The sequence below is a fragment of the Pelobates fuscus genome, chromosome 12, assembly GCF_036172605.1.
Source record: "Pelobates fuscus isolate aPelFus1 chromosome 12, aPelFus1.pri, whole genome shotgun sequence".
NCBI lineage: Eukaryota > Metazoa > Chordata > Amphibia > Anura > Pelobatidae > Pelobates > Pelobates fuscus.
Window position 1 is genome coordinate 113,198,552 of NC_086328.1, and position 27,535 is coordinate 113,226,086.

The following is a 27,535-nucleotide window of genomic DNA, read 5'->3' on the forward strand; positions in this document are numbered from 1 at the left end:
CACAACAAGGTCTTTGTAGTGACACTGGTATGTCTTACATTATCTTTACAGCATACGCATCTCACATGGAATACATAAAAAGGGGATCCAATAGTGCAACTCAATAGAACACACCCAGTGTGTATATAAAAAGAGAATACAATGCACTCACAAACAAAGAGCTTCCAATTCAGCTCTTAGTAAGATCTTAAAGTGGTATAATACCTGCTAATGGAAATAACTTGTAAAGGATGTTTCTCCGTATTTTCCAATGGGTACATAGTAAAAGATAGACATAAGGAAAATAGTGTTCTCTGTATTGGAAAACTAAATATGTAAGTAAAATAAATTGTACTCACATTTAAAGGAGCATATACATGCTTGTTGGAATCAGCGTGGGTGGTACAATCCCCACCTGGAATATGTAAGTTGATAAAAATGCAGCACTGTCAGCAGGTATTTTTCAGAAATTATAAAATAATCAAGGATAAAATTAAATAAAAAGCTGGACCAGATAAAATTAAATACGTTGAATGGTAAAATTCACTTTAATGAAAATTTAAAATTACATTGTTGTTTTTGTTAAATTAAAAAAAATATTACCAAGCAAATATTAAACGATAAATGCAGAAAATACTTGACAATCGGTTAAAATCACAACACGCTTCGCCGAGATGGCTTTTTTAACCCCTTAAGGACTAAATTTCTGGAATAAAAGGAAATCATGACATGTCACACATGTCATGTGTCCTTAACCCCTTAAGGACCAAACTTCTGGAATCAAAGGGAATCATGACGTGTCAGACACGTCATGTGTCCTTAAGGGGTTAAGGGGTTAAGTGACAAAGCCATTTGGGCGAAACGCGTTGTGATTTTAGCAGTTTGTTAAGGTTTTTTGTTTTAATAAAAAAAAAAAAATATTTAAAAATAATAATTTCATTTTAAATTTTAATTAAAGTGGATTTTACCGTTCAATATTCAGTTCAGCTGGCTATTCTGGTTTAAGATTTGAAAGTTACTTTGAATTCCCCAAAGATCTGTGCAGGTTTAGAGTATTTAAACAGTGTTTCACTTTGAGATGAATACCGATAGCTGAATTGCCGTTACGTCCCACTGTAGGCCCTGTCTGCAAGATATAAGCTCAATTCGCCAGTTGCCAGCATGCAATGCTGTCTGTCGACAGACGTATTTTATGCACAGTATTGACATAAGGCAGCCCGGGTGTAACTAGCCCCTAGCACTAAAAGTACGGAGATCTCAGTATGTGCAATGCTGCAGAAATGCCGCACATACACACTCCTACAACCATGACCACTTCACATCACTAAAATATTAAGGGTGTCTGGGCTTTTATTGTTGGTCTTCTTTAATCTATTGTACAGTGCTGCAGAATATGTTGGCGCTATATAAATAATTGTAATTGTCATGAACTTAGCTATAACTTGAAAGAAAATCACGTTTTATTTTCTCGCTCTAGAACCGAACGCAGTGAAACTCCCAAGAGACAATGGCAAAACATCATATTCTGTTTCCCTGATTTGGGATCCACCTGACGAGTACAAGGCTGAATATAAATACAGAATACTAACAGCAAATGTATCATCTGTAGTGATAAATCAAACAACGGCATCAAATCAACTCAATGTAACTAATCTGACACCCGGAGTAACATATACATTCACTGTATTTACAAGAGCGGCTGATAATGTCACTGAAAGTGATTCTGTCTCATATACAACCTGCACAGGTGAGTACAGACTGACCTCTCTAGGGGGAGAATTGTGGACATGGTCATTATAGCAGGTAAAGAGACTTCAAGTGTATTGAAAATATGGTTTAAGAATTTCTCTCTCTTTCTTTTCTATCCTATTTTTCCTTTCGATTTGTGTGATTTCTATTCTGCTTTCTTTTAGTTCCGGGTTTGGCTCAAAATATCGCAGTAACTAATAACAATACCACTAATTCACTCAGTGTGAACTGGACAATACCAGCAGGGAGAGTGGATAATTACACAGTGACTCTGAGTGGAGAAGTCAATAGAGCAATCACAACTAATTCTACACAAGTGAATTTCACAGACTTACTGCCAGGCAGAAACTACTACATCACTATACAGACAATTAGTAGTAACTGTAACCAGTCAGGAGCTCCAGTGATAGGGGCAACATGTGAGTATGATGGGATCATTGGGACAGAGCTATATCTTTATGTGCAAATCATACAAACTAAATCCTATGAGTGTTATTTATCACTTGTATTCAGATTTTATTGGATTATTTACAGATTTTATGGGGTTATTCACTAAACAACAGATCTTGCCGAATGGACAAAATCAGGTGAAAAAGACCAAATTCCAACCACACTGGCCATTCGCACATTTACAAAACAAAATTTATGGCCAGGATTCAGTTGGTCCGACCAATTCTGTAACTTTCGTTCAGATGTGTTCAGAAAATCTGTGATTTTCTCATCCATTCCTCATGGAAATAATAAAAATGAATATATACATACAAAATAAAAAATCCTGACCACCATATTGCTATAATGGATGTTGCAAACTTTCTAATGCCCCCCCCCCCCCCCACCATCAACCCAGCAGCCGGGGCATATCTCCTAAACATTACAAATTAACGACTGGGCACCCATTGCTGCCTAGTCACTAGCAAAGGCCCCACGCCATAAGTATGATTCCTGTAAAAAAAAAAGGGGGGGGGACATAGTTCTTCCCATATGCCCACCCATGTTCATCAGGTAGGGGCTACTTTAAAAATAAACAGGAAAGGACCTAGTACCTCCCCGGTCCCAACTGTAGGCAATTGGTCTGGGCCCTAATATTTATAATAAAGGGGGGATGCTTCCCTGGCCCTCACCCATGGTCGACAGATGAGAATTCTCATACTTATAATAATTGGGGGAGCTATTGTTACTCTCCCGGCTCCCACTGATAGTCGATGGATTGGCGACCTAATATTAATCCTAAAAGGAGGGACCTATTGTCCCTTCCCCTGCCCCCTTATGATACCTAATATTAATACCAATGGGGAGACCCATTGTCTAACCCCTGAAATAATAGTATCCCTCCCCCCAGTTGACTAGGGATGATCAAACACCTAGCCACCCCTTAAAATAAATTCGCTACCAACCCTTCTCACCCTAATAATAGTGAGAAGGACATAAGTAGATCTAAAATCTATTTAAAAAATATATACTTATCACAGGTCTTCTTACTTTTAATTATTTTGTTCTTCAGCTCCAAAAAAAAGCAAATTAAAAATCCATAATAACTGACACCACTAACAAAATTTTAAAAAAAGACCAGATCAAAAAACAAAAAAAAGCAGTAGGAAAATAAAAAACACACCGAAATAAAAAATAATCAATTTTTACCCATGGAGGGCATGACTCAGACTGAGTTGTAAAACCAGTGATATCATTTAAGAAGGCTTTTTTTCCACGCTATGACAGCTACTGTAAATTATGGGAAAATTCTACATGCTTTGCAAAATTACCAAGAGCTCTCTGATTGGTTGGCTAGTAAGCCAACTAATCAGAACACTCTGACAGCCAAGTCTCAAGAGAATCGCCATCAGGCAAACAGTTTGGATTTTGTAAAAAAAACTGAGTTAAAGCCTCCGTGCCCAGATTTAATTATTTTAGTCCAGACTTCATCCATCTGGCGGCGTTCCGTTCGGAATATGATTTGCAAATTCTGGGCTTTTATGAATTCCATGAACAATGTCCAGATTTTGCAGTCTAAATAGCCCCATACAGCACTGAATGTTTCCCCCCCCCACTCTTAATGTGGCCATTTGGACTTTTGTGAATGACCCTGTTATTTATTAAAATATTGATTACTGTAACAACATTTTTTTTTTTTTTTTTTTTTTTAGATCCGACCACTCCATCATTTTTAAACTTTACCAACATCGGAACAAACAGCATTTCATTGTCCTGGAGAGAACCAGTAAATATGGCCAATATATCAAAAAACTTTACTATAACTTACAGCAATTCTTCGTCCTCTTGGACTGTGTCAGTAAACACATTAAATGTCACCCTTCAGAACCTCAAATCTGGGACTAATTACACAATCACTGTAGTAACAGTTGGCGCTCGTCAGTATCAGAGTTCTCCTGTGACCATATCAGCGTACACAAGTAGGTTAACACAGTGATGTATTTATGTTTTACACTGCGCTAGGCCCAGCTGAGGCGATGTACCCCCCGGTATACTCACACATACCATATCAATCATTCATATGCCTATATTTAGCCACTCACTCAACTATTTTCTCATGTACATACACAGCTAAACATACATGTTTGGTCTTGTTGTTTTACAACACCAAAACAACTTTAATGCAGTTCATACTTTTAGAGCGAGCACTATGCTGTGTTATTCACATGAGTAAATCTGTATAGTTTTTGCAAAAAACAGAAATATTTTGCAGCATTCTGCACTACAAGCCCCCCTCCCAAATCTAGCATATATTCTGCCTTAACAGAGTTATTTGCTAAAGTGAGAATTCAAAGTGAATTTTCAATTTTAAAATCGCCACACTGTAATCATCTTCTAACTCGGCTATGCTTTCAGTCTGTGGCTTAGAATTTGGAATTCACCCTGAATTTTCCCTTTAGTAAATAATGCTATTTGGTCTTATGTGTACGTAGCTCAGTTACTGACATCACTGGACATTGAGCTGAGCTGCAGGGAATGAAAGCAACCAGTATGACAAGGAAAGGACAGACAGGCAGATGTGTAAGTATATCACTACATGTCTGTCTGTCTGACCTTTTTTTTGCCTCCTTACGCATGTCTACTAAACTGCACACGTGGAGCTGTACGTGTATGTGGCTGTGGACGTGCTGTTTAGTAGATCTGTCCAGAGTTAGCGTTATAAACAGTGTTTCGGTTTGTGATGAATACTGATCGCAAACTAAAATATAATTATAGTTTAAATCACCATGTATCGTAACCCCTGGGAACGATGTCAAGAAACTTGAAAAATCAGCCATTACCCCTACCTCACGGTGAGAGAGGAGGTCTGTAAATCAAAGTAGGTTTGTATGAGTCTGAAGGAGATTGTATCTGACAGCAGTGTGTCAGGGATCCACAAATTATTGGTATCGTTTAAGAATCCCAGTATTTTTTAGTTGAGACAAACTGATCTATAATTACAATGTGATCATTACTGTTTGCAAACTGAAATAGCAGTGAAGGACTTTGAGTCACCTGAGGTTTTTAATGTCTACAAGAATTGTTTACGTCATGCTGACTAGTTATTACCGAACTTCATGACATGGAACCTTACAAAACTGTCTACTGGGTATTCTATGACATATTTATGGATTATTATTTTTATTTAATTTTCTGGGGTATTTTTTTAAATTCCTTTTGTCATAAATCGTAAACTTGTTTAGGCAGGGCCGTTGTCACCTACTGTTCCCATATGTCAAATGTGTTTTGTTATAGTTAAAGTTGGTACTGTTGTACAGTGCTGCAGAATACACTAATTAGCCACAACATTTAAACCACTGACAGGTAAAGTGAATAACATTGATTATATTATTACAATGGCACCTGTAACCTGTCAAGTGGTGGGGTATATTAGGCAGCAAGTGAACAGTCAGTTCTTAAATTTCTTGTTTTGGAAGTAGGAAAAATGGACAAGCAAGGGCCAAATAGTGATGGTTAGACAAATGGGACAGAGCATCTCAAAAACAGCAAGTTTAGTGAGGTGTTCCCAACATGCATTGGTTAGCATCTAGTGCAAGGAAGGACAACCAGTTAGCCCACATCAGTGTCTTGGACGCCCAAGGCTCATTGATGTATGTGGGGAGCGAAGGCTAGCCCGTCTACACTGATCACACAGAAGAGGAAGGACAACCAGTAACTGGAAGGACAACCAGTTACCCACATCAGTGTCTTGGACGCCCAAGGCTCATTGATGTATGTGGGGAGCGAAGGCTAGCCCGTCCACACTGATCACACAGAAGAGCTACTGTAGCTCAAATTGCAGAAAAACATAATGCTGGCCATGATACAAAGTTGTCAAAACACACAGTGCATCACAGTTTGATGCATATGGGCCTGCGTAGCCACAGATTGGTCAAAGTGCCCGTTCTAACCCCTGTCCACCTCTGAAAATGTCTTCAATGGGGACGTGAGCATTAGAACTGGACCATTGAGCAATGGAGGAAGGTTGCCTTGTCTTTCTTTTAGATCAGGTGGATGGCCAGGTGCGTGTGCATCTTTTACCTGGGAAAGAGATGGCAGCAGGATGTACTATGGGAAGAAAGCAGGTCAGCATAGGCAGTATTATGCTCTGGGGAATGTTCTGGGGTCCTTTCTTGGATTAATAAAACCTTGGGTCCTGGTACTCATATGGATGTTACTTTGCCACGTTCCACCTACCTAGAGATTGTTGCAGGCCACATATAGACTGTAAGCTCATTTGAGCAGGGCCCTTTTCAACCTATTGTTCCTGTAAGTATTTGTAGTTGTCTCATTTATTGTTAAATCTCCCTTTCTGATAATATTGTAAAGCGCTACGGAATATGCTGGCGCTATATAAATACCAATAATAATAATAATAATAATAATAATAATATACCCCTTCATGGCAATGGTGTTCCCTGTTGGCATTGGCCTATTTCAGCAGAATAATGCACCCTGCCAGACTTCAAAAAATCTTCAGGGATTGTTTGAGGGACATGACCTCCAAATTCCCCAGGTCTCAATCCGATTGAGCTTCTGCAGAATGTGATGCAACAAATCTGATACATGGAGGCCCTACCTCACAACTTGCAGAACTTAAAGAATCTGATGCTAGTTTCATTCATTCCAGATGATACCACAACACACATTCAGAGGTCTTATAGAGTCCATCCCAGAGGTGTATTGGCAGCACGAGGGGGGACCTACATTATATTAGGCTGCTGGTTTTAATGGTGTGGCTGATCAATGTATGTTGGCACTATATAAATAATTGTAATTGTCATAAACTTAGCCTTAACCTGTAAGTGATCGCATTTTATTTTCTCGCTCTAGAACCGAACGCAGTGAAACTCCTCAGAGACAATGGCAAAACATCATATTCTGTTTCCCTGATTTGGGATCCACCTGACGAGTACAAGGCTGAATATAAATACAGAATAGTAACAGCAACTTCATCATCTGTAGTGATAAATCAAACAACGGCATCAAATCAACTCAATGTAACTAATCTGACACCCGGAGTAACATATACATTCACTGTATTTACAAGAGCGGCTGATAATGTCACGGAAAGTCAATCTGTCTCATATACAACCTGCACAGGTGAGTACAGACTGACCTCTCTAAGGGGAGAATAGTGGATATGGTCATAATAGCAGGTAAAAAAAGACTTGGTAAGAGCAGGTAAAATTGTATTGAAAATATGGTAAAAATTTTAAATATTTCCTCCCTTCCTCCCATTCTCTCTGACTCTCTATGCCTCTTTTCCTTTCTGCCTTTTATGTGGTATTTTAAACTGTTAAAAATGGGGACGATCTGAGAGCCCTCCCCTCCCCCCACCAGCAGCTAAAGAGTAAAAAAAAAACCTTTACTCACTTACCCGATTCCAGCACTGATGTCACCCATGGGGGAGGGGGGCTAATGCACTAGTAAACTATTGCTTCCATTCTTTCCTAGGTGTGGAATTCACTGACGCTGGATGTCCTCATGCAGAGCGTGAGGATGTCCAGTGTCATTTAGGGGACCTAGAGTCCAGTAGCATCCACAAAGTGCCTCTTGTGACAGTCTGATGGACATCCACTGGAGGCAGTCTTAGTCCTGCAAAATATTTATTACAGTTTCTCAACAACTGCAAGGATTTACATTGCAGGACTTCGTAGGACAGAGACATTACACCCAGACCAGAAGTGGTCTGGGTGACAATAGTGTCCCTTTAATAAGTTAAACAAGTTGACCATTTTGAGGCAATTCAAATTACAAGTGTAATTTAGCCACAAGATGTCACCAAAGGATTACTATTTAAAACTAATTTTACCATAAATGTTTGATAGAATTTCTCTAGCCACAAAAATGAAAAATATTTGAGATTTTGAGTTATAACATATTCTCCCGAGGAAATTCTTCAGGAGACTACTATATAACTAAAAAAAAAAAAAAAAAAAAAAAAAAAAAACCACATTAAATAAATAAAATGAAGAAAAACAGATACAGACACACATATCTATGGATATTTTTGATTACTGGATGCTCACTGTCACACGCACTGGCACATAATCTCTGATGACCACACATACACACACTCACATACACCCAGAAACACACTTATGCTGTATCTCATACAAACACTGACACACATACATTGGAACACAATCACAAAAGCAAACATTCTAACTGACATACACTGGCACACATACATAAACACTGTGACCCATGCAAACACACTGACATAAACACTGGCACACACACTCACATAAACTCTTTAACACACACTGCAACACATGTATCTACACTGACACATGCACACATTGATGTATACTGACACACACACAGTGCTCCATACAAACAATGGCATGCACACACTCACATAAACTCATAAAACACACTGACACACATTGATCAATACTGACACATACATTCATCCATACTGACACAAACACACACACACACAGTGAATAATACACACACTGGCACACACTCACATACACTCATTAATACACACTGGCACATATTGATCCATATTGACACACGCATTGATCCATATTAACACACAGTGACTCTAAAAACACTGGCACACATACTCACATACACTTATTAACACACTCTGGCACACATTGATCCATATTGGCACACACATTGATCACAGTGACCCTAAAAACACTAGCACACATGCTCACATACATTTATTAACACACACTGGCACACATTTATCCATACTGATACACACATTGACCCATACAATTACTGACACTCACATACATGCCCATACATTCATTTACATATTAGACATGTTCTTTCCTCCCTTACCAGACACTGTCTAACTGCGGTAGTACAGGCTGGTAATGCCTGTCCTCGGCCGCTCGGTTGACATCATTATCCCGACAGCCTTCAGATCTGTGACTTCTGCGAGTAGCGCCTGGCTCCCACCACTTCTCGCACCTCCCACCGCTCTTACAAAAGAAACATTTCATGGTATCTCAGTGTGTGACAGTCCAGCCCTGGGGAAGGGTCATATAAAACTTAAACATGTCCCTTTTACACTTTGCCAATAGACAGCTTGAAGCATCTCCCTCTGTATCATCAGAACAATAATTCTCAGCTGCAGCACAAATCTCTTGTATGCTGGAAGCCGGGGGTCAGTTATAGCTCTGCTATCAAAATAACGTCAAAATGTGAAATATAAAGCATAGATTAATATTCATTTTCTTCCATGTAACTAGGTACAAAATATGTATTGATTTTACAAAAGAAAAACATCCTATCTTTTCATTTCAGTTCCAGGGACTGTGTCTTCTTTCAGTTGTTCTTCCATAAAGTTGGAGAAATCCCTGTCATTCATATGGACATGTCCTGCCGGAGTGTATACCACCTTCACTCTCAGTCTATACAACACAAATAACAGCATCTTAAGTACCACCGTTATCAATCAGACCTGTACGAATGACATACAGACTTATATTCAGCCAGGCGTGCAATATAACACTAATTACACTGCTAATATATCAACTTCCATGCAGTCGTGCAGCCAAATAAGTGATGACGTCATGATTGCCAACTGTTTAACTTCCATAGGACGTAAGTAACAATAATTAACGCGCTTATAGTATAGACCTTCCCACTGAGCTATCAGTTCCTAATTGATGAGGTCTGACATTTTACCTTCTTGACCACCGTTGGTATAAACAATTTGATATATTACAAAACTATAAGATTTTTTTAAAAAGTATAAGTAGAGGCATAACCATGTGTTGATATATTAATACATAAAGATGTATTGTATATGAATTATAAACGCTTTTCTAAAGGATTATTCAGATTAAATACATCTGTTTATATAGAGTGAAGTAGTTTCATGATATACATTTATGTTTTGTAATATTGTATCTGCTTTCTCTTTGCAAAAAAATGCTTAATATTATTATTATTATTATTATTATTATTATTATTATTATTGCCATTTATATAGCGCCAACAGATTCTGTAGCGCTTTACAATATTATAAGAGGGGGGATTTAACTGTAAATAGGGCAATTACAAGAAGACTTACAGAAATGATAGGCTGAAGAGGACCCTGCTCAAACAAGCTTAAAGTCTATAGGAGGTGGGGTGTAAAACACAATAGGACAGGGAAAAGCAATCAAAATAGGTGGTAGTGAAGCAGAGCTGGAGGAGAGAGTAGAGTGCTGCCCTTCAGGAGAGAGCAAGAGACAGGTATGTAAGGTGGAGGTTACTCTGGGAGGCCATAAGCTTTCCTAAAAAGATGGGTTTTAAGGCTCTTCTAAAACAATTGAAGAGTAGGGGAGAGTCTGATGGCGGTAGGCAGGCTATTCCATAGGAAGGGAGACGCCCACGAGAAGTCATGCAAGTGTGAGTTGGCTGTATGGATGCCAGTAGCAGACAGGAGGAGGTCATGGGCAGAGCAGAGAGACTGAAAAGGGGCATACCTATGGATCTGTGAAAAGATATAAGAGAGCTAGAATCCGTCAATGCTTTATAGGTATGGGTTAGTATTTCAAATTGACTCCTATAGGAAGGAAGCCAATGTAAGGTCTGACAAAGGGGTGAGGTGTGAGAGGACCAACTAGAGAGGAAAATCAGTCTGGCGACAGCATTCATTACAGACTGTAGCAGGGCAATACGTTTTTTGGGAAGACCATTTAGGAAATGGTTACAATAATCCATGCGGGAAATTACTAGAGCATGGACAAGCTCTTTGGTACCATCTTGTGTAAGAAAGGGGTGAACGCGGCTATGTTTTTAACATGCTGGATGGTGAGGCTAGAATCAAATATGACACTAAGACAGCGCGCTTGCAAGGATGGACTGATGTGGATACCACTGACTTGAAGGGAGAGCAAAAGAAGAGGATCAGTATTAGGAGCAGTGGTGTATTTTTGATTTGTGCTGCCCTAGGCATGACTAAATTCGGGCACCCCCAAAATCTAAATTTGCCCTGCAATTCGTGTCAAGGCCACTTTTTTGACTGACAGACACATGCCCTCATTGATACATGCACTTATATACACTCACTGACAGATACACAGTCATTGGCACACACTGTTTAACCAACACACACTTTCACTGACAGACACACACTGACACACCCATTCACTGACAGGCACACACTCTCAGATGCACATAAAAATACATACACACACTGACACACACTCACAGGCACACCCATTCTCACTGAAAGACACACACACTTTAAAAAGCGGGGGGGACATCCAGTCAGAGATGTAGGAAAGGCAAGCAGTGACACGTTGCAGGACGGCAGGGGAGAGGTCTGGGGAGGAGAGATATAGCTGGGTGTCATCAGTGGGTCATCAGGTGGTAGTGGAATCCAAATGAGGCAATAAGTTTGCAAAGAGAGGAAGTATAAAGAGAAAATAGAAGGGGACCAAGGACAGAGCCTTGGGGGACTCCAACAGAGACAGGATGAATGGAGGAGGTATCATTAGAAAAAGAGACACCGAATGAGCATTGGGAGAGAGAGGAGGAAAACCACGAGAGGACAGCGTCACAGAGACTGAGTGATTTAAGTGTTTGAAGAAGGAGAGCATAATCAACGGTGTATAAGGCAGCAGAGAGGTCAAGAAGTATTAGTATGGAGTAGTGGCCTTTGGATTTAGCTGCGATTAGGTCATTAGTAACTTTGATAAGAGCAGTCTCAGTAGAGCGGAGGGGGCGGAAGCCAGATTAAAGAGGGTCAAGGAGAGAGTTGGAATTGAGGAAGTGAGACATACGGGTAAAGGCAAGTCTTTCCAGAAGCTTTGAGGAAAAAGGGAGCAGGGATATAGGCCGCTAGTTAGAGGGGGTGGACGGGTCGAGTGATGTTTTTTTCAGGATAGGTACTACAGTAGCATGTTAAAGGTCAGCAAGGACAATGCCAGAAGAGAGAGAGCAGTTGAAGATGTGTGTTAAGGAAGGTACAAGACAAGGGAGAGAGATCTGATAAGGTGAGATGGGACAGGATCAAGCAGGCAAGTGGTAGGGCGAGAGGAAAGGAGAATCGCAGCCACCTCTTTTTCAGTAGCCAGGGAGAAAGTCTGAAGGGTAGGAAAGGCCTGATCTATGTTTGGTTGGGAAAGGCAGGGTGGGGAGAATTATTTCCTTAGCTATTCAATCTTGTCGGTAAAGAAGCATGCAAGGCTCTTAGCTGTAAGGTTAGTTTGAGGGGTTGCCAAAACAGGGTGAAGAAGAGAGTTAAAGGTGTCAAAGAGATGCCTGAGATTGCGGGAGCATGAATTAATGAGAGAGGGGGCGTGTCCTCCTCGAGGTGCATGTTTGAAGCGGAGCTGCAGCGTTCAAGGCAGAGGTGAGGGTAGTGTTATATGTGGAGATGGCCAGTGAGGGACAGGAGGGGGAAAGGATGGATAGGAGTTGCGAATCAATATCAGCGGACAGCTGCTGGAGGTTAATAGAATTAAGGTTCCTCATGAGTTGAGGGGGGTTAGGCTTAGGTTGTTAGGTGAGAGGGTACTCAAGAGCAAATGATAAGAGGTGGTGATCAGAAAGAGGAAATGGAGTGTTGGAGATATTAGACACTGTACATGCATAAGAGAAAATGAGGTAGAGGGTATTGCCAGCTGCATGGGTGGGAGATTTAGCCCACTGCGATAGCCCAAGGGAGGAAGTAATTGAAAGTAGTTTAGAGGCTGCTGAGGTCAGGGGTGGGTTAATGGGAATATTGAAGCCCTCAAGAAATAGGGATGGTATGTTAGAGGAGAGGAAGTAGGGTAGCCAGGCAGTGAAGTGGTCAAGGAAGAGGAGAGGGTAACCAGGGGGGCAGTAAATAACAGCAATGTTAGCAGAGATGGGTTTGAATAAGCAAATTGAGTGAATTTCAACGGAGGGGAGAGAGTGGGAAGGGGGTGTGGGTAGAGTTTTTAAGGAGCAGTGAGGTGAAAGGAGAAACCCTACACAACCACCTTTACTGTCAGACTGTCGTGGGTTGTGTGTAAACTGTAGATCACCATAGAATAATGAGGCTGTGTCACGATTCGGGGAACCCAACACGCTAACACACACACAGACACACACACAGAAAGTGTGCAGTACCGGTCCTTAGAGTGGCCGGGCTAAGCACACACAGAATAGTCAGGAGACAAGCCGAGTAAGGGGAACCAGAAAACAGAATAACGAGAAACAAGCCGAGGTCAAAGGGTAGGAGAAAGTCACAAAGTCAGTATAACAAGCCAGAGAGTACGTAACCAGAAATCACACGTTCAGAATCAATACTATAAAGCAAAGACCACAACAGGGCAGGGAGGAACAGGAAAGGTAAGTATTTAAACCAGAAGGTTAATTCTGATTGGCTAATTTCCAATCAGAATTAACAATCACACGTGGGAGATATCTAAACCTCCCACTGTGATTGAGGCACTGTGCCTTTAATGCCGGGTCAGGTGACTGACCCCGGCGTGTAACAAATTGGCCGGTCTCCCAGCGTGCAGCGTCATGCATGCTGCCGCCGGGGGACCCGGAAGAAGACGCGGGCGGCACCCGTGGCTGGGAGGATGCCGCCCGCCGAACACATGGCAGGAAGGGGACCGCGGACGGCTGGAGGGTGAGTGCCGCGAGCGGATTGCAGCCTCCCCTCGCAGCCGCCCGCGGGATCTTGACATTACCCCCCCCTCGAAGACCGCCCGGAGGGCGGGAAGCAGAAGGCTTCAAAGGAAACCGGGCATGAAAGGAGCGGACCAAAGAGAGAGCGTGCAAATCAGAGCTCGAAACCCAAGACCGCTCCTCAGGGCCGTACCCCTTCCAATCCACCAGATACTGTAACCGACCCCTAGAAACACGAGAGTCGAGAAGGACAGCCACCTCGTACACGTCACTGGAGACCGCGCGAGGGGAAACGGGCCGCCCGCGGGGACGAGAGAACCGGTTACACAGCAAGGGTTTCAAAAGCGAGACGTGAAACGTGTTTGGAATACGCATGGAAGGAGGCAGGTCAAGGGAGTAGGAAACGGGGTTAACCCTACGCAACACCTTGTAGGGACCCAGAAATCTGGGAGCAAATTTCATCGAGGGAACCTTGAGATGGAGGTTCCTGGAGGACAACCATACCCTATCACCCGGAATATAAGAAGGGGCCGCAACCCTACGGCGATCAGCAAACCTCTTCTGAGCAGCAGCTGAACGAGACAGCGCAACATGGACCTGATCCCACATCTTCCGCAAAGAGGCGAGGTGCTGGTCCAAGGCGGGCATTCCCTTGTCGGAGAACGCACCGGGAAGGACAGAAGGCCGAAACCCATAAGCAACCTCAAAAGGACTTAAGCCAGTAGACGAGTGAGACACCGTATTCCTGGCAAACTCAGCCCACGGAAGGAGGTGAGACCAGTCGTCCTGGTGCGCATTAGTGAAGCAGCGCAAATACAATTCCACAGACTGGTTAGCACGTTCGGCTGCACCATTAGATTGCGGGTGATAGGAGGAAGTGAACGACAAGGAGACCCCCATCTCAGGACAAAAGCCCCTCCAAAACCGAGAGACAAATTGAGGACCCCTGTCAGACACGATATCCTGAGGAACCCCATGCAAGCGGAACACTTCTTTGGCAAACACCTGAGCCAACTGACTCGCAGAAGGAAGTTTTCTAAGCGGAATGAAGTGCGCCATTTTAGAGAACCTATCCGTCACAGTCAAAATCACCGTCTGACCATCAGAAAGAGGAAGGTCTACAATGAAATCCATGGATAAGTGGGTCCATGGTTTCTTTGGTATAGACAGAGGCAAGAGTAGACCCTGGGGTCTCACATTAGGGGACTTACACTGCGTACAGACCCGACAAGCCTGTACAAAATCTACTACGTCCTGCTTAAGCGAAGGCCACCAGAACTGTTGAAGGAGGCCCTTATAGGTTTTGGCTATCCCCGGATGACCAGCAGTTTTGGCGGTGTGAAATAAAGTTAACAGCTTTTTTCTGTCCTTTGTTTTAACATATAGTTTACCAGCCGGCGTCTCAGGGGGTGCTTGGGTTTGGTATGTCTTAATACTATCAAGAAAAGGAGATGAAACAACCAAACGGGTAGCAGCTATTATCTGAGACGCAGGAACAATAGGTACAGGAGTCAGGTTAACAAATTCTAAAGGTTCATGCTGTCGGGAGATAGCGTCAGCTTTGGCATTACGGCAACCAGGTCTATAGGTAATAACGTATTGAAAACGTGAAAGAAATAGAGACCATCTAGCCTGCCGGGCAGATAACCTTCTAGCGTCAGCTATATAGGAGAGGTTTTTATGATCAGTAATAACCATGATTTTGTGTCTAGAACCTTCTAATAAGTACCTCCATTCCTTAAAAGCTAACACAATAGCTAATAGTTCCCTGTTCCCAACATCGTAATTCTTTTCTGAATCGGACAACCTTTTTGAAAAGAAACAACAGGGATGGAGGGGTTCGTCATGCGATAACCTCTGTGACAGTACTGCTCCCACACCTGATTCAGAAGCGTCTACTTCCATAACAAAGGGAAGAGAAGGATTAGGGTGGTGCAGTACTGGAGCAGAGGCAAATGCCTTCTTGAGAGTTTTGAAGGCCTTAAGGGCTTTGGGAGTCCAAACCCTAGGGTGTAGACCTTTTTTAGTCAGCTTCGTTATAGGAGAGATAAGGGGTGAAAAGTTCTTTATAAATTTCCTATAATAGTTGGCAAATCCTATAAAACGCTGGATAGCCTTAAGTCCTTGGGGAAGTGGCCAGGACAGTATGGCTTCCAATTTAGCAGGATCCATACTGAAACCCTGTTCAGTAATTATATAACCAAGGAATTGCACCGAGGTTTGATCGAACAAACATTTTTCTAACTTACAGTAGAGTCCGTTCTGTAATAATTTCTTGAGCACCATCCTAACATGATTATGGTGTGACTTCAAATCAGGGGAATACACAAGTATGTCGTCAAGGTACACCATGGCACAGACATGCAAAAGATCCCTAAGGACATCGTTTATGAGGTCCTGAAACACAGCAGGGGCATTACACAGTCCAAAAGGCATGACCAGATATTCGTAATGCCCACTGCGCGTATTAAACGCTGTTTTCCACTCGTAATTCTCCTTTATACGGACAAGGTTATAAGCCCCCCTGAGGTCTAATTTGGTGAAGTACTTAGAACCTTTCACACGATCAAACAACTCAGTGATGAGGGGGATAGGGTAGGCGTTTTTAATCGTTATGTTGTTCATACCCCTGTAGTCTATACATGGCCTCAAGTTGCCCTCCTTCTTTGCCACAAAAAAGAAACCAGCACCAGCAGGAGAAGAGGACCTTCTAATAAAACCTTTACTTAAGGATTCCCGTATGTACTCCTCCATGATCTGGTTTTCTTTCTCAGAAAGAGGGTAGACCTTACCCCTAGGAGGCATAGTACCCGGTAACAGGTTTATGGCACAGTCATACTCCCGATGTGGGGGTAGTTTATCTGCTTCCCTTTTTTCAAAAACCAATGCAAGGTCTGCATACACAGAAGGACAGAAACAGAAAGTGGTTTAGCCGTGGGCACATTGAGTGAACAAACAGGACGTACATGAGCCATACAGTCTCGTTGACAAGATTCCCCCCAGGAGAGTATATCTAAACAACCCCAGTCAAGTACCAGGTTGTGCTTAACTAACCAGGGAAAACCCAGAACGATGGAAGCAGTAGGGGAGTCAATTATTTGAAAGGTTAACCTTTCCTTGTGCAAAGCACCCACAGACATAATGATTTCTTGGGTTTCATGGGTTACCAGAGGTTTCTCAAGCGGTCTACCATCTATGGCCTCAACGGCCAAGGGTGTGGCCTTTTGGATCAAAGTCAAGGCTGCGGTTTTGGCAAAGTTCTCATCCATAAGGTTGTCTGCCGCACCTGAATCGATCAAGGCTTTAGTTGTTATGGTGGTTTTATTGACCAAAAGAGAAACCGTAATAAATGGTCTGGAGATGGACACATGAGGGGACAAAGTCATAACACCCGAGGCCGACCCCTCTCTAGGCCTTAGGTGCTGTAGTTTCCCTGTACCTTAGGGCATGCATTACAGTGGTGCCCCCTCTTACCACAATAAAGGCATAACCCCTCCCTTCTACGGTACGCTCTTTCAGCCTCAGTTAACCCCGTAGCGCCTAATTGCATGGGTTCAGGGGATGGTGGCCTAGGAGCGGGTAGTGCTAGTAATGCAGTACTGGGTAGAGCAGGTAACACCCGTGTATCCAGCCGTCTTTGACTACGCCTCTCTCTAATACGGTTATCAATAAGGATCACATAGTCTATAACATCATCCAAAAGAACAGGCAATTCCCTGGATGCTATTTCATCCAGTATGTAAGCGGCCAAACCCTCCTGAAAGGCTGTTACGAGGGCGTCATTGTTCCAAACCACTTCAGCTGCTAGAGTGCGGAATTCGATAGTGTAATCCGCTACAGATCTATTACCCTGTCGTACCCTAAGCAGAGCTTTGCCAGCAGAAGCAACCCTACCGGGTTGATCAAATGTGCGTTTGAAAGCGGTCAAAAAGTCTGCAAAGGACATTGGGGAAGCATTCTCCCACATGGGATTAGCCCATGCTAAAGCTCTCCCTGACAAGTGGTTTATCAAAAAGGCTGTTTTAGATCTGTCAGTGGGATAGGAACGTGGATTCATCACCAAATGGATGTCAATTTGGTTGAGGAAACCACAACACAATGCTGGGTCACCGCTGTAGCGCTGTGGCGGCGTCATATGCACTACATGGGCAGGAACGGGTACCGGAGTGGGAATGGGCTCGGGCACAGCAGCAGCAGCCTCCTGAACGGCAGGCTGCATGTGTGCAGTGCGGGCCAGTATGGTTTGCAAAGCTTGAGCAAACTGATCCATACGGTGGTCCAAGCCATCCATTCTAGCCTCCTGATTAACTAGGAGCTGTGGTATGTCAGCAGGTTCCATTATGGCCCTGTTGTAATGTCACGATTCGGGGAACCCAACACGCTAACACACACACAGACACACACACAGAAAGTGTGCAGTACCGGTCCTTAGAGTGGCCGGGCTAAGAACACACAGAATAGTCAGGAGACAAGCCGAGTAAGGGGAACCAGAAAACAGAATAACGAGAAACAAGCCGAGGTCAAAGGGTAGGAGAAAGTCACAAAGTCAGTATAACAAGCCAGAGAGTACGTAACCAGAAATCACACGTTCAGAATCAATACTATAAAGCAAAGACCACAACAGGGCAGGGAGGAACAGGAAAGGTAAGTATTTAAACCAGAAGGTTAATTCTGATTGGCTAATTTCCAATCAGAATTAACAATCACACGTGGGAGATATCTAAACCTCCCACTGTGATTGAGGCACTGTGCCTTTAATGCCGGGTCAGGTGACTGACCCCGGCATGTAACAAATTGGCCGGTCTCCCAGCGTGCAGCGTCATGCATGCTGCCGCCGGGGGACCCGGAAGAAGACGCGGGCGGCACCCGTGGCTGGGAGGATGCCGTCCGCCGAACACATGGCAGGAAGGGGACCGCAGACGGCTGGAGGGTGAGTGCCGCGAGCGGATTGCAGCCTCCCCTCGCAGCCGCCCGCGGGATCCTGACAGGCTGGGGTAGCTGTGTCAGAAGGAGAGAGCCAAGTTTCAGTTAAAGCAAGTAAGTTAAGGGAGCGTGAGAGGAATACATCATGGATGGAAGTAGATTTAGTTTGTTTGCACACAGAGCGTGCATTCCAAAGGGCAGAATGGAAGGAGGGTTTAAAGGGAGAATTACATGGGAATATATAAGATTGGAAAGGTTTATAGGGTGGACACAAGGTAGGTGGGTAGATGCAGGACCAGGGTTTGGAGAGACATCGCCAGCTGCCAGGAGTAGAAGTGTAGAAGTGTTCTCTATCTATACTGCCTTCCTTGGTAAACTCATTAGCTCCTTTGGCTTCCAATATGCTTTCTATGCGGATGACACGCAAACCTACCTGTCCTCTCCTGATCTCTCCCCATCCCTCTTGACTAGTGTTTCAGACTGCCTCTCTGCTATTTCGAACTGGATGGCTGACCACTTCCTTAAACTCAACTTGACCAAAACTGAAATTCTAGTCTTTCCTCCCTCAAGTGTTGCTACTCCTGTGTCTATCTCCCTCCAAGTCAATGGTGCTACTATCAGCTCCACCACGCAGGCTCTTTGCCTAGGTGTTGTCTTTGACCTTGACCTCTCCTTCACGCCTCATGTTCAGTCTATCGCCAAATCCTGTCGTTTCCATCTCAAAAACATTGCGCGCATCCGACTCTTCTTAACGCCAAATGCGACTACGGTGCTGGTCCATTCCATTGTCCTTTCTCACCTTGACTACTGTAATCCGCTTCTCAGTGGTCTTAAGTGCTCCCAACTTGCGCCGTTACAGTCCATAATGTATGCGGCGGTGAGTCTCATATTCCTGTCCGCCCACACTTTCCACGCCTCACCCTTCTGTCAGTCCCTACATTGGCTTCCTGTACGATATAGAGTTCAATTTAAAACTCTGTTTCTTGCTTTCAAATCTCTACATAATGCTGCTCCCACCTATCTATCCTCACTAATACACAAGTATGTCCCGTCTAGGCCCTTACGCTTTGCTGAAGACTTACTCCCACCTCTGATGCTCACCTTCAAGACTTCTCGAAGGCTGCACCGTATCTGTGGGACTCACTTCCCTCCTCCGTTAGATGCTCACCCAGTCTTCACTCCTTCAAAAACTCATTAAAAATCCACTTCTTCATAAAAGCATATCAAGTAAACTGTTAATAGCTCCCGACTGATCTCTTGCAACTGTCATTAGTCTAATACTATCCTTACCTTTTGCCTCACTTTACCCCACTCCCTCTAGCATGTAAGCTCATTGAGCAGGGCCCTCAACCCTTCTGGGCCTTCTGTTCCTGTGTGTCCAACTTGTCTGGTTACAACTACATGTCTGTTTGTCCACCCACTGTAAAGCGCTGCGGAATTTGATATAAATGATAACATAATAATAATAATAATAGAAAATAAGGGAAGGTGTGAGTAAGATTTAAATGTTTTGGTTGAATGTCTGTATTTTGAGGATTTACAAGGAGTTGGAGGGGAAAGAGTGGATAGGTACGAGTATAGTGTATGGGATGAACAAAGAGAGGAGGGTAGTAAACCAGGAGCAATGAAGATAGTGTCAGAAGAGACAGGTAAGCAGAAAGATAGGGAGATTTTAGAAATGAGAGAAGAGGTTGAAACAGAAAAATAGTAGAGAGAACATTGTTAAGTAGTGTTTTGTTATAGATTAGTAAATTATAAAGGCAGCTAGCACTATAGGAGAGTGTGGAGGGGTGAAGGGTTTACTGGTCTGTGTCATTTGAATGGAGGTATTACATGTGAGGAGAAGATAATAGACATGATTGGTGTGTTTGGAATACAAGGTGATTTGAACTATCTATAAATGTAGTGAATACCATGGGGATGGTGGGAAAAAATTATCCAGAAATGCTACCTCAGCATAAGGTTTTAGTGCTGCAATACGTGCTGGCTGTGAGTCTGTTGGGCTCTAATTGAAATAGAAATTCTGGGTTTAGATAAAAAAACATAAATTATGGCTGGATAGATATATGCAGGCACTGGCGTACATACCGTGGTCGCAGGGGTCGACCCGGTATGTATGCCAGTTTGCCAGCCTCTTTTCCTGGGGGGCCCAGGAGCTGGCCACCTCAGGGCCGCCCCGAGGCTGGCCCTGGTGTCACCAGGCAGGCGGTGTGCGCGAGGGAGCACTCTCCCCTGAGCGCTCTCTGGCCAGCTCCCTTGCACACCGCAGTGATGCTGGAGCTGGCCGCCCAGCAGCTCCACAGGACCCCGGGGAATCCCCTCAGCACTCCCAAAGGTAATTAAAGGATTACATTTTAAAAAAACATGTGTGTGTGTGTGTATGTGTGTTAGTGTTAGAGTGTGTGTGTGTGTTAGTGTTAGTTTTTGTGTGTCAGTGTGTGTGTCTGCTAGTGAGTGTCAGTGAGTGTGTTAGTTTTGTGTGTGTGTGTGTGTGTGTGTGTGTGTGTGTGTTACTGTGTGTGTTAGGTGTGTGTTAGTTTGTGTGTGTCTGTTATTGAGTGTGTGTCTGCTAGTGAGTGTCAGTGTGTGTGTTAGTTTGTGTGTCAGGGAATATGTGTGTGTCAGTAAGTGTGTTACAGTGTGTGTCTGTTACTGAGTGTGTTAGTTTGTGTGTGTCTGTTAGTGTGTGTCTGTTAGTGAGTCTGTTTGGTGTCTGTTAGTGAGTGTTTGTTTGTCAGTGAGAGTGTATATTTTGTAAGTGAGTGTGTATGTGTGTCTGTCTGTCAGTGAGTGTGTATGTATGTCTGTTATTGAGTGTGTCTCTGTCAGTAAATGTGTATGTCTGTTAGCTAGTGTGTATGCGTCTGTTCGTGAGAGTGTGTGTGTTTAAAACCCCTTCAGCACTTACCTTTCTCCAGCGCCGGACTCCCTTTGCACTGGGGATACCTCCGCTCCGATCCGCCTCTCACCTCCGAATGCGCATGCGCGGCAAGAGCCGCACGCACATTCAAACCGCCCATAGGAAAGAATTACTCAATGCTCTATGGACGTCCAGCGCCTTCTCACTGTGATTTTCACAGTGAGAAGCGCAGAAGCGCCTCTAGCGGTTGTCAGTGAGACAGCCACTAGAGGCTGGATTAACCCTCAATGAAACATGTTTTCAGCTGCAGGGTTAAAACCTGGGGGGCCTGGCACCCAGACCACTTCATTGAGCTGAAGTGGTCTGGGTGCCTATAGTGGTCCTTTAAGTGTATGTGTATCTGCATGCACTGGCGTGCACACTGTGGTCGCAGGTATCGCAGCCCTGCGACCCCTGCAACCAGGTGCCCGCCGCAATGTGTTGCGGCCCTGGCCCGGGCAGAGTACGCACAGGGTGGGGGGGCCATGGATCAATTTTCGCACTGGGGCCCCGTGGGTCGTGTGTACGCCACTGTATGCAGGTATAAAAGTGAAAGAGGGCAATTAAGGGAAGAAAGCAGAAGAGAGGAAATGTGATATTTAGAGATAGGAGGGCATGGTAGAGTTCGAATATGTGAAAATAACAAATGTTGTACTTAAATTAACAGGACAATAAGTTAACAGGACAATAAGTTCAATAACCAAACACTAACAGAAAAAAAAAAAAAATTAAGTTATCAGTTAAGCAGATAGACTGTGGGGGGGAGGGGGACAAATAGGACAGCAACAGTAAATGAAACAGGACTAAAAGTGCAGATATTCTTGTGGGAATTATCCAGAAATACTACCTCAGCATAAGGCTTCAGTGCTGCAAGCCGTGCTGGCTGTGAGTCCTGGGCAACCTTCAAATGTGTCTGTTGGACTCTGACTCAGCATAAGGCTTTAGTGCTGCAAGACATGCTGGCTTGTCTATCTATCTATCTATCTATCTATCTGTCTGTCTGTCTGTCTGTGTCTGTCTGTATGTCTGTCTGTCTCTCTCTCTCTCTCTCTCTGTCTCCCTACCTATCTGCAAGGAGTTGGACACTAAAAAACAAATTCATTGAAAAAAAGTATTCACCAACACACCTCAAGAAGACATTGGAAATCGTCACTAGTAAAGCCAGAAATGACCGCTTAGAATACAAACCAAAAAACGAGGAAGATTCTATATTTATGCCTGTCATATTTAATTTTAACAATGAAAGCAAAACTGTCCAAAGAATTATTAAGAAACACTGGCACATATTACAACAAGATGACATTTAAAAAGATAATACCCCAGATAAGCCCAGTATTGTTTTTAGAGTTGCTCCGAATTTTCTTACAAAAACCTACACAAAAGGGCACATAAACAATTCAACTTTTTTATCCCAATCAAAAAGATTTTTCAAATGCAATAGCTGCATAGTGTGCAAAACTACGGACCCCAATACAAGGTCAAAAACTATGCACTTAATATGCACTTAATATGCAATAATACTATAAAAGACCTGATATTCTGCAACACCAAAAATGTGATATATTTACTTGAGTGCCCATGCGGCTTACATTATGTGGGCATGACTTCAAGATGCTTAGAAACTGGACTGACCGAGCATTGTCGTAATATTATAAAAGGATACCCTAATCACTCCGTATCTAAGCATTTTTTTAAACATTAAAAAAATCCCAAATATCTAAAGTGCACAGGGATCCAAAAATACAAACTCCCTTGGAAAGGTGGAGATTTAAAAAAAAACTTTAGGTCAAAAAGAAATGTATTGGGTGTTCCTTTTAAAAACCCTTGCCCCAGAAGGTTTAAATGCAGACTTTGATCTTTTACATTTTGTATAACTTAATGTACAATTTTTATAACTTATTGTACAATTTTATTTTCACTTTCCAATAATTTATCATTACTTCTTATTTTATTTTATTTGTTTTACTATTGTAATATATATATATATATTTGTACATGTAAATATTTGTAGCTTGTATTATGATGTATTGCACTTCATTGTGCAACAGTTTTCCCTCCTGTCTGCACCAGTCTATTATAATATTTGCTTATATATTCTTAATCTATTAGCCTTTTCACGGCTGAAAACCATGCCCCTTTTATCACACAGCTTTACACTACGTTTCCCATAATTCCCCTAAATGGTCAACGGCCAATAACCACGCCCCCTTTTTCTCGTGCAGCAAGGTATGCTCATACTACATTTCCCACCATTCTACTCACGGCCAATGGCTGAATATCACACCCTTTCCCTCCTCCCACTCAAGCAGATAATGTCCGATACCACATATCCCAAACTACATAGCGGCACGTCACAGTTTCCAGTATGGCCGCTGATCATGTGATTTCTTTTAACATCATTTCTAACCAAGATAAAACCTTAATTTTCACTCCAAAAATTAACTACAAGTCCTACATAACCCACACTATTCATATGTATAACTCTTTTTACAATTTTAATATGTTTATTTTATACCTATGACGTCATTTGGGCACCAAAATTTGTAATTGTTTTATTACCTGTCTCCTATATATACCAAACCCTACCAGGCATGTTTTTTTTTTTTATCTCCACTTGAGAAAGCCATATGGGCAAAACGTGTTGTGGATAGACCGTTGATTATCCTCCTGGCAAGCTATTGATTGTGATCTGTTACCATCATCATTGTTATTGGACTCTTTCATATATTTTTGATATTTTATAATTTTCATATTACTTCCAATTATCTTTCTATATAGTTTGTTATTTGGCGAACCTTTTTTTCTATTTATCTTGTCTATTACATTTGTCAGTAGGGTTTAGAGGGAGCCCTACCTCAGGTTTGCTGCCCATTATATAATTGTATAGTTTTGGTCTCTTTAGTGCTGTTCCCCCTCCCCTGCAATTTTTACTCCACAATTGTTAATGTCCTGAAAATCTAACAATCCAAAATCTTTGAGAATATCCGCCTTCCGCATCTGAAAAATGTAAATATTTCCTCCCTATTACACTGCACATTGAATTACACATAGATTCAGGTACATATGTACAAAGTACTATTAGCACACTTCATAGCCCATGCCCCTACAGTAGGGTATCTGTCAGTGGGTTTTGTATTTCTCTACCCTAAACATTTTCACATTGCTCAAAAGCATTACTTGCATGTTATAGACATTCCGTCCTGTTGTGTGTTTTGTTTTTGTTTTTTAATTCTTTTTTGTTGTTGTTGTTGTTGTGCTCAAGGTTAACAATCAGGCTTTCTATGCCACAATAGCAAACACAATACATTTCAAAAGACAGTGTACTATGGCATGTGAGCACTTTTTTTGTTTTTTAGAGATGTTAAACAGTTTAGATCAGGATGTGTCAGTAAATGAGTATGCAAAAGGAAAAATGGAAACATGCTTTGTAGACTGACACTGGGGAGAGAAAATATAATTGTGTGAAAGACAGTAAAGGTAGAATCGATATAACTGTAGATTATTATTCCCCCAGGAGGCAGTGGTGGACACATACATTTAAGCCATGAGTCCCAATAATCCCATCACGCAGCCCGGCTCAGCGGATGCCCTCAAGTGGTAGGGTGCTGTTGTGTGTTTTAAAACTCACTCTCCCTTTACTTTGTGCTTATATATCACCAAGACAAAAATATGTCTTACCAGCTAACCTCTTTGCTTGTAAACCTGTCCCATTCTACCCATGTTTTGGAACCAAATAAAGGTGCAATTTTTAGTGAATAGGCTTGTTTTTTTTTTTTTATTTTTTTTTTAAATTCTTTATTTTATTCGTGCTTAGGATAACAACATACGTGCAAGGCCACAACAGCCGTTGCAGGCACAGTATTAGCATTTCAAGTTGTGGCATAGTAGACAGCACATTTTTATATATAAGGTTAGAGAATGACAAGCTATAAAACATACGCAGTGAGTAATAGACTCGCAGAGAAATAAGTCTAAAGAGCTACGATACTTCAGTAGATTACAACAATTATGCTATTACATGTAGTTGCCAGTCTATGAAACTTCAGTGATTAATCTTTAGAATAGTAGACAGCACATTTTGTATATATAAGGTCAGAGAATGACAGGCTATAAAACCTATGCAGTGAGTAATAGACGTGCAGAGAAATATGTCTAAAAAGCTATGCGGCTTCAGTAAGTTACGATAAGTGTGCTATTACATGTAGTTGACTAGCTATGAAACTGCAGTGGTTACTCTGTATAAGTACTCTATTTAAACATTGCTGCAGCGTTGACACTCAGATTAAAGTATTAGAGGCACGGGAGCATTGGTCTGGTGTTTAAGCTTAAGATGCAACGCCATTTTCCTATCACATGAAAAGAAAGGAAACCAAGGTATACCAAAGAACAAACATTATTCAGGGTCTGTTCCCCAAGATTCTATAAGCAAGAGTATGCCAGGGCTGATTAGCTAACTCAAGTGTTAACTTAGCTTATGCATGCATGTTTCTTTAACTGTTGCTGACACTGAGCTTAGTATAGCAGTCCTGATAGCAGTCGCTTAGGCCTGTGATCACCCCAACACCTCGGCGGGATGCAGCTGTACAGTCCTCTTGCAAGCTTTCCACGCTGTTCTGGAGGGTTTAAACCCTGGATCAGTCCATGCATCGACGGGACTGCTTGTTGATGTGAGGTAGCGTGGTGAGGATTGTCGCCATCTTGGGTGTTTGGAGCGTTGTGGTAATCTCTTATTTGCGTTTCCCAGCGGGGTCCGCCCGTGTGACAACAGGCATGTTCCGCGGGGCAATGCGCCGGGTCCTGAGGCGATTGTCACCTCTCCGGTCCTGGGTGCCGCTTCAGGGTATGGGTTGCTTGGCGCTGGTTGTTGCGGAGGCCTGGTGGTGCTTGTTCCTCCGGCGGCCATCTTGGGTCTCATGTGGTGGTATAGCCGCTCCATGCGCCCTGTCAGGACTTGTGAGTGTGAGCCCGTGAGTGCCGAGTGGGGACCGGGATAACCCCCGCCGGCCCAGAGGGGGGGGTAAACGAGACCGGGAGGACGCCAGCCAGATCTGAGTTACCAGGTTGGAATGTGAGGCAGCGGCCGTCCGCCCCGCTCTCCTCCTGGGTAGCCCTCTGGTCTCAAGCCCCAAAATGTCTCTCCAGGACCTAGAGTCACCCGGTAACAGGCGCTCCAGCTACACCGGGACAATCCAGGACTCCTTCCCCCGAGCCTCCTGAGCTCTCATGCAGCGCAAGGTGGGTATTTTCCCCGAATTTGGCTGGGTTCAGCAGGAGCTCCAGTGACCTGCAGCCTGTCGGCATGGCCGCCCGGCCCCGCCCCCCGTGAATAGGCTTGTTAACTTGAATATGATACCCAAACTTGTGCTCACTATATTCTTTATAAAACATAAGTGACTTCAGCTCACAGCTCATACTCGTTTGCTTAGATGGTTTGCAGTGTGTCTCTCGAAGGTGGTAGTTCATGACAAATAGTACGATTCTTTGTATATATTCTTTCCAGATAAAGTTCTAACCTGAGGGGTTTACTCAAAATCAATGCTACATTGGGGTGGGCTAACCATGTATTTTTTTTTATATTTGCAGCACCAATACAGATAAATACTACAGATTATTCCATAATTGGACCTCCTACATTTAATCAATTTGATTATACTTTCAATGAATTTGATGCCAGCAATGGACCCATAGCGGCCTATGCTGTTATCGTTACTACACAAAATGGTAAGATATACTTACGTTGAATTATTGGATTGCTACAATGTTAATTGTGTTTTCTATAGGTATACTTTGTAATATTGTGAACAAATATGTAACTTTGTCTAGGACAATGTTATCCAAGTATATGCTCACTAGCTGGCCTGATGGCTCACTGTCTTGAGCACCACTAGCTCAAAGGCATTTCAAATGTTTTATATTCTTATTACCTTAACTTTAGAATCGTGTGCAATTCCA

At 42.8% G+C, this 27,535-nt stretch overlaps 1 protein-coding gene across 1 annotated transcript in view; it reads left to right on the plus strand.

Moving 5' to 3' along the window:
- The window catches only part of LOC134578546 (receptor-type tyrosine-protein phosphatase beta-like), a 114,217-nt gene that overhangs the window by 54,610 nt on the left and 32,072 nt on the right, over positions 1–27,535 (plus strand). Inside the window, exons 26-28 of the mRNA XM_063437523.1 lie at positions 7,030–7,299; positions 9,469–9,768; positions 27,167–27,304. Coding sequence (XP_063293593.1) covers positions 7,030–7,299; positions 9,469–9,768; positions 27,167–27,304 — 708 coding nt within the window. The remainder of the gene's footprint in view (positions 1–7,029; positions 7,300–9,468; positions 9,769–27,166; positions 27,305–27,535) is intronic.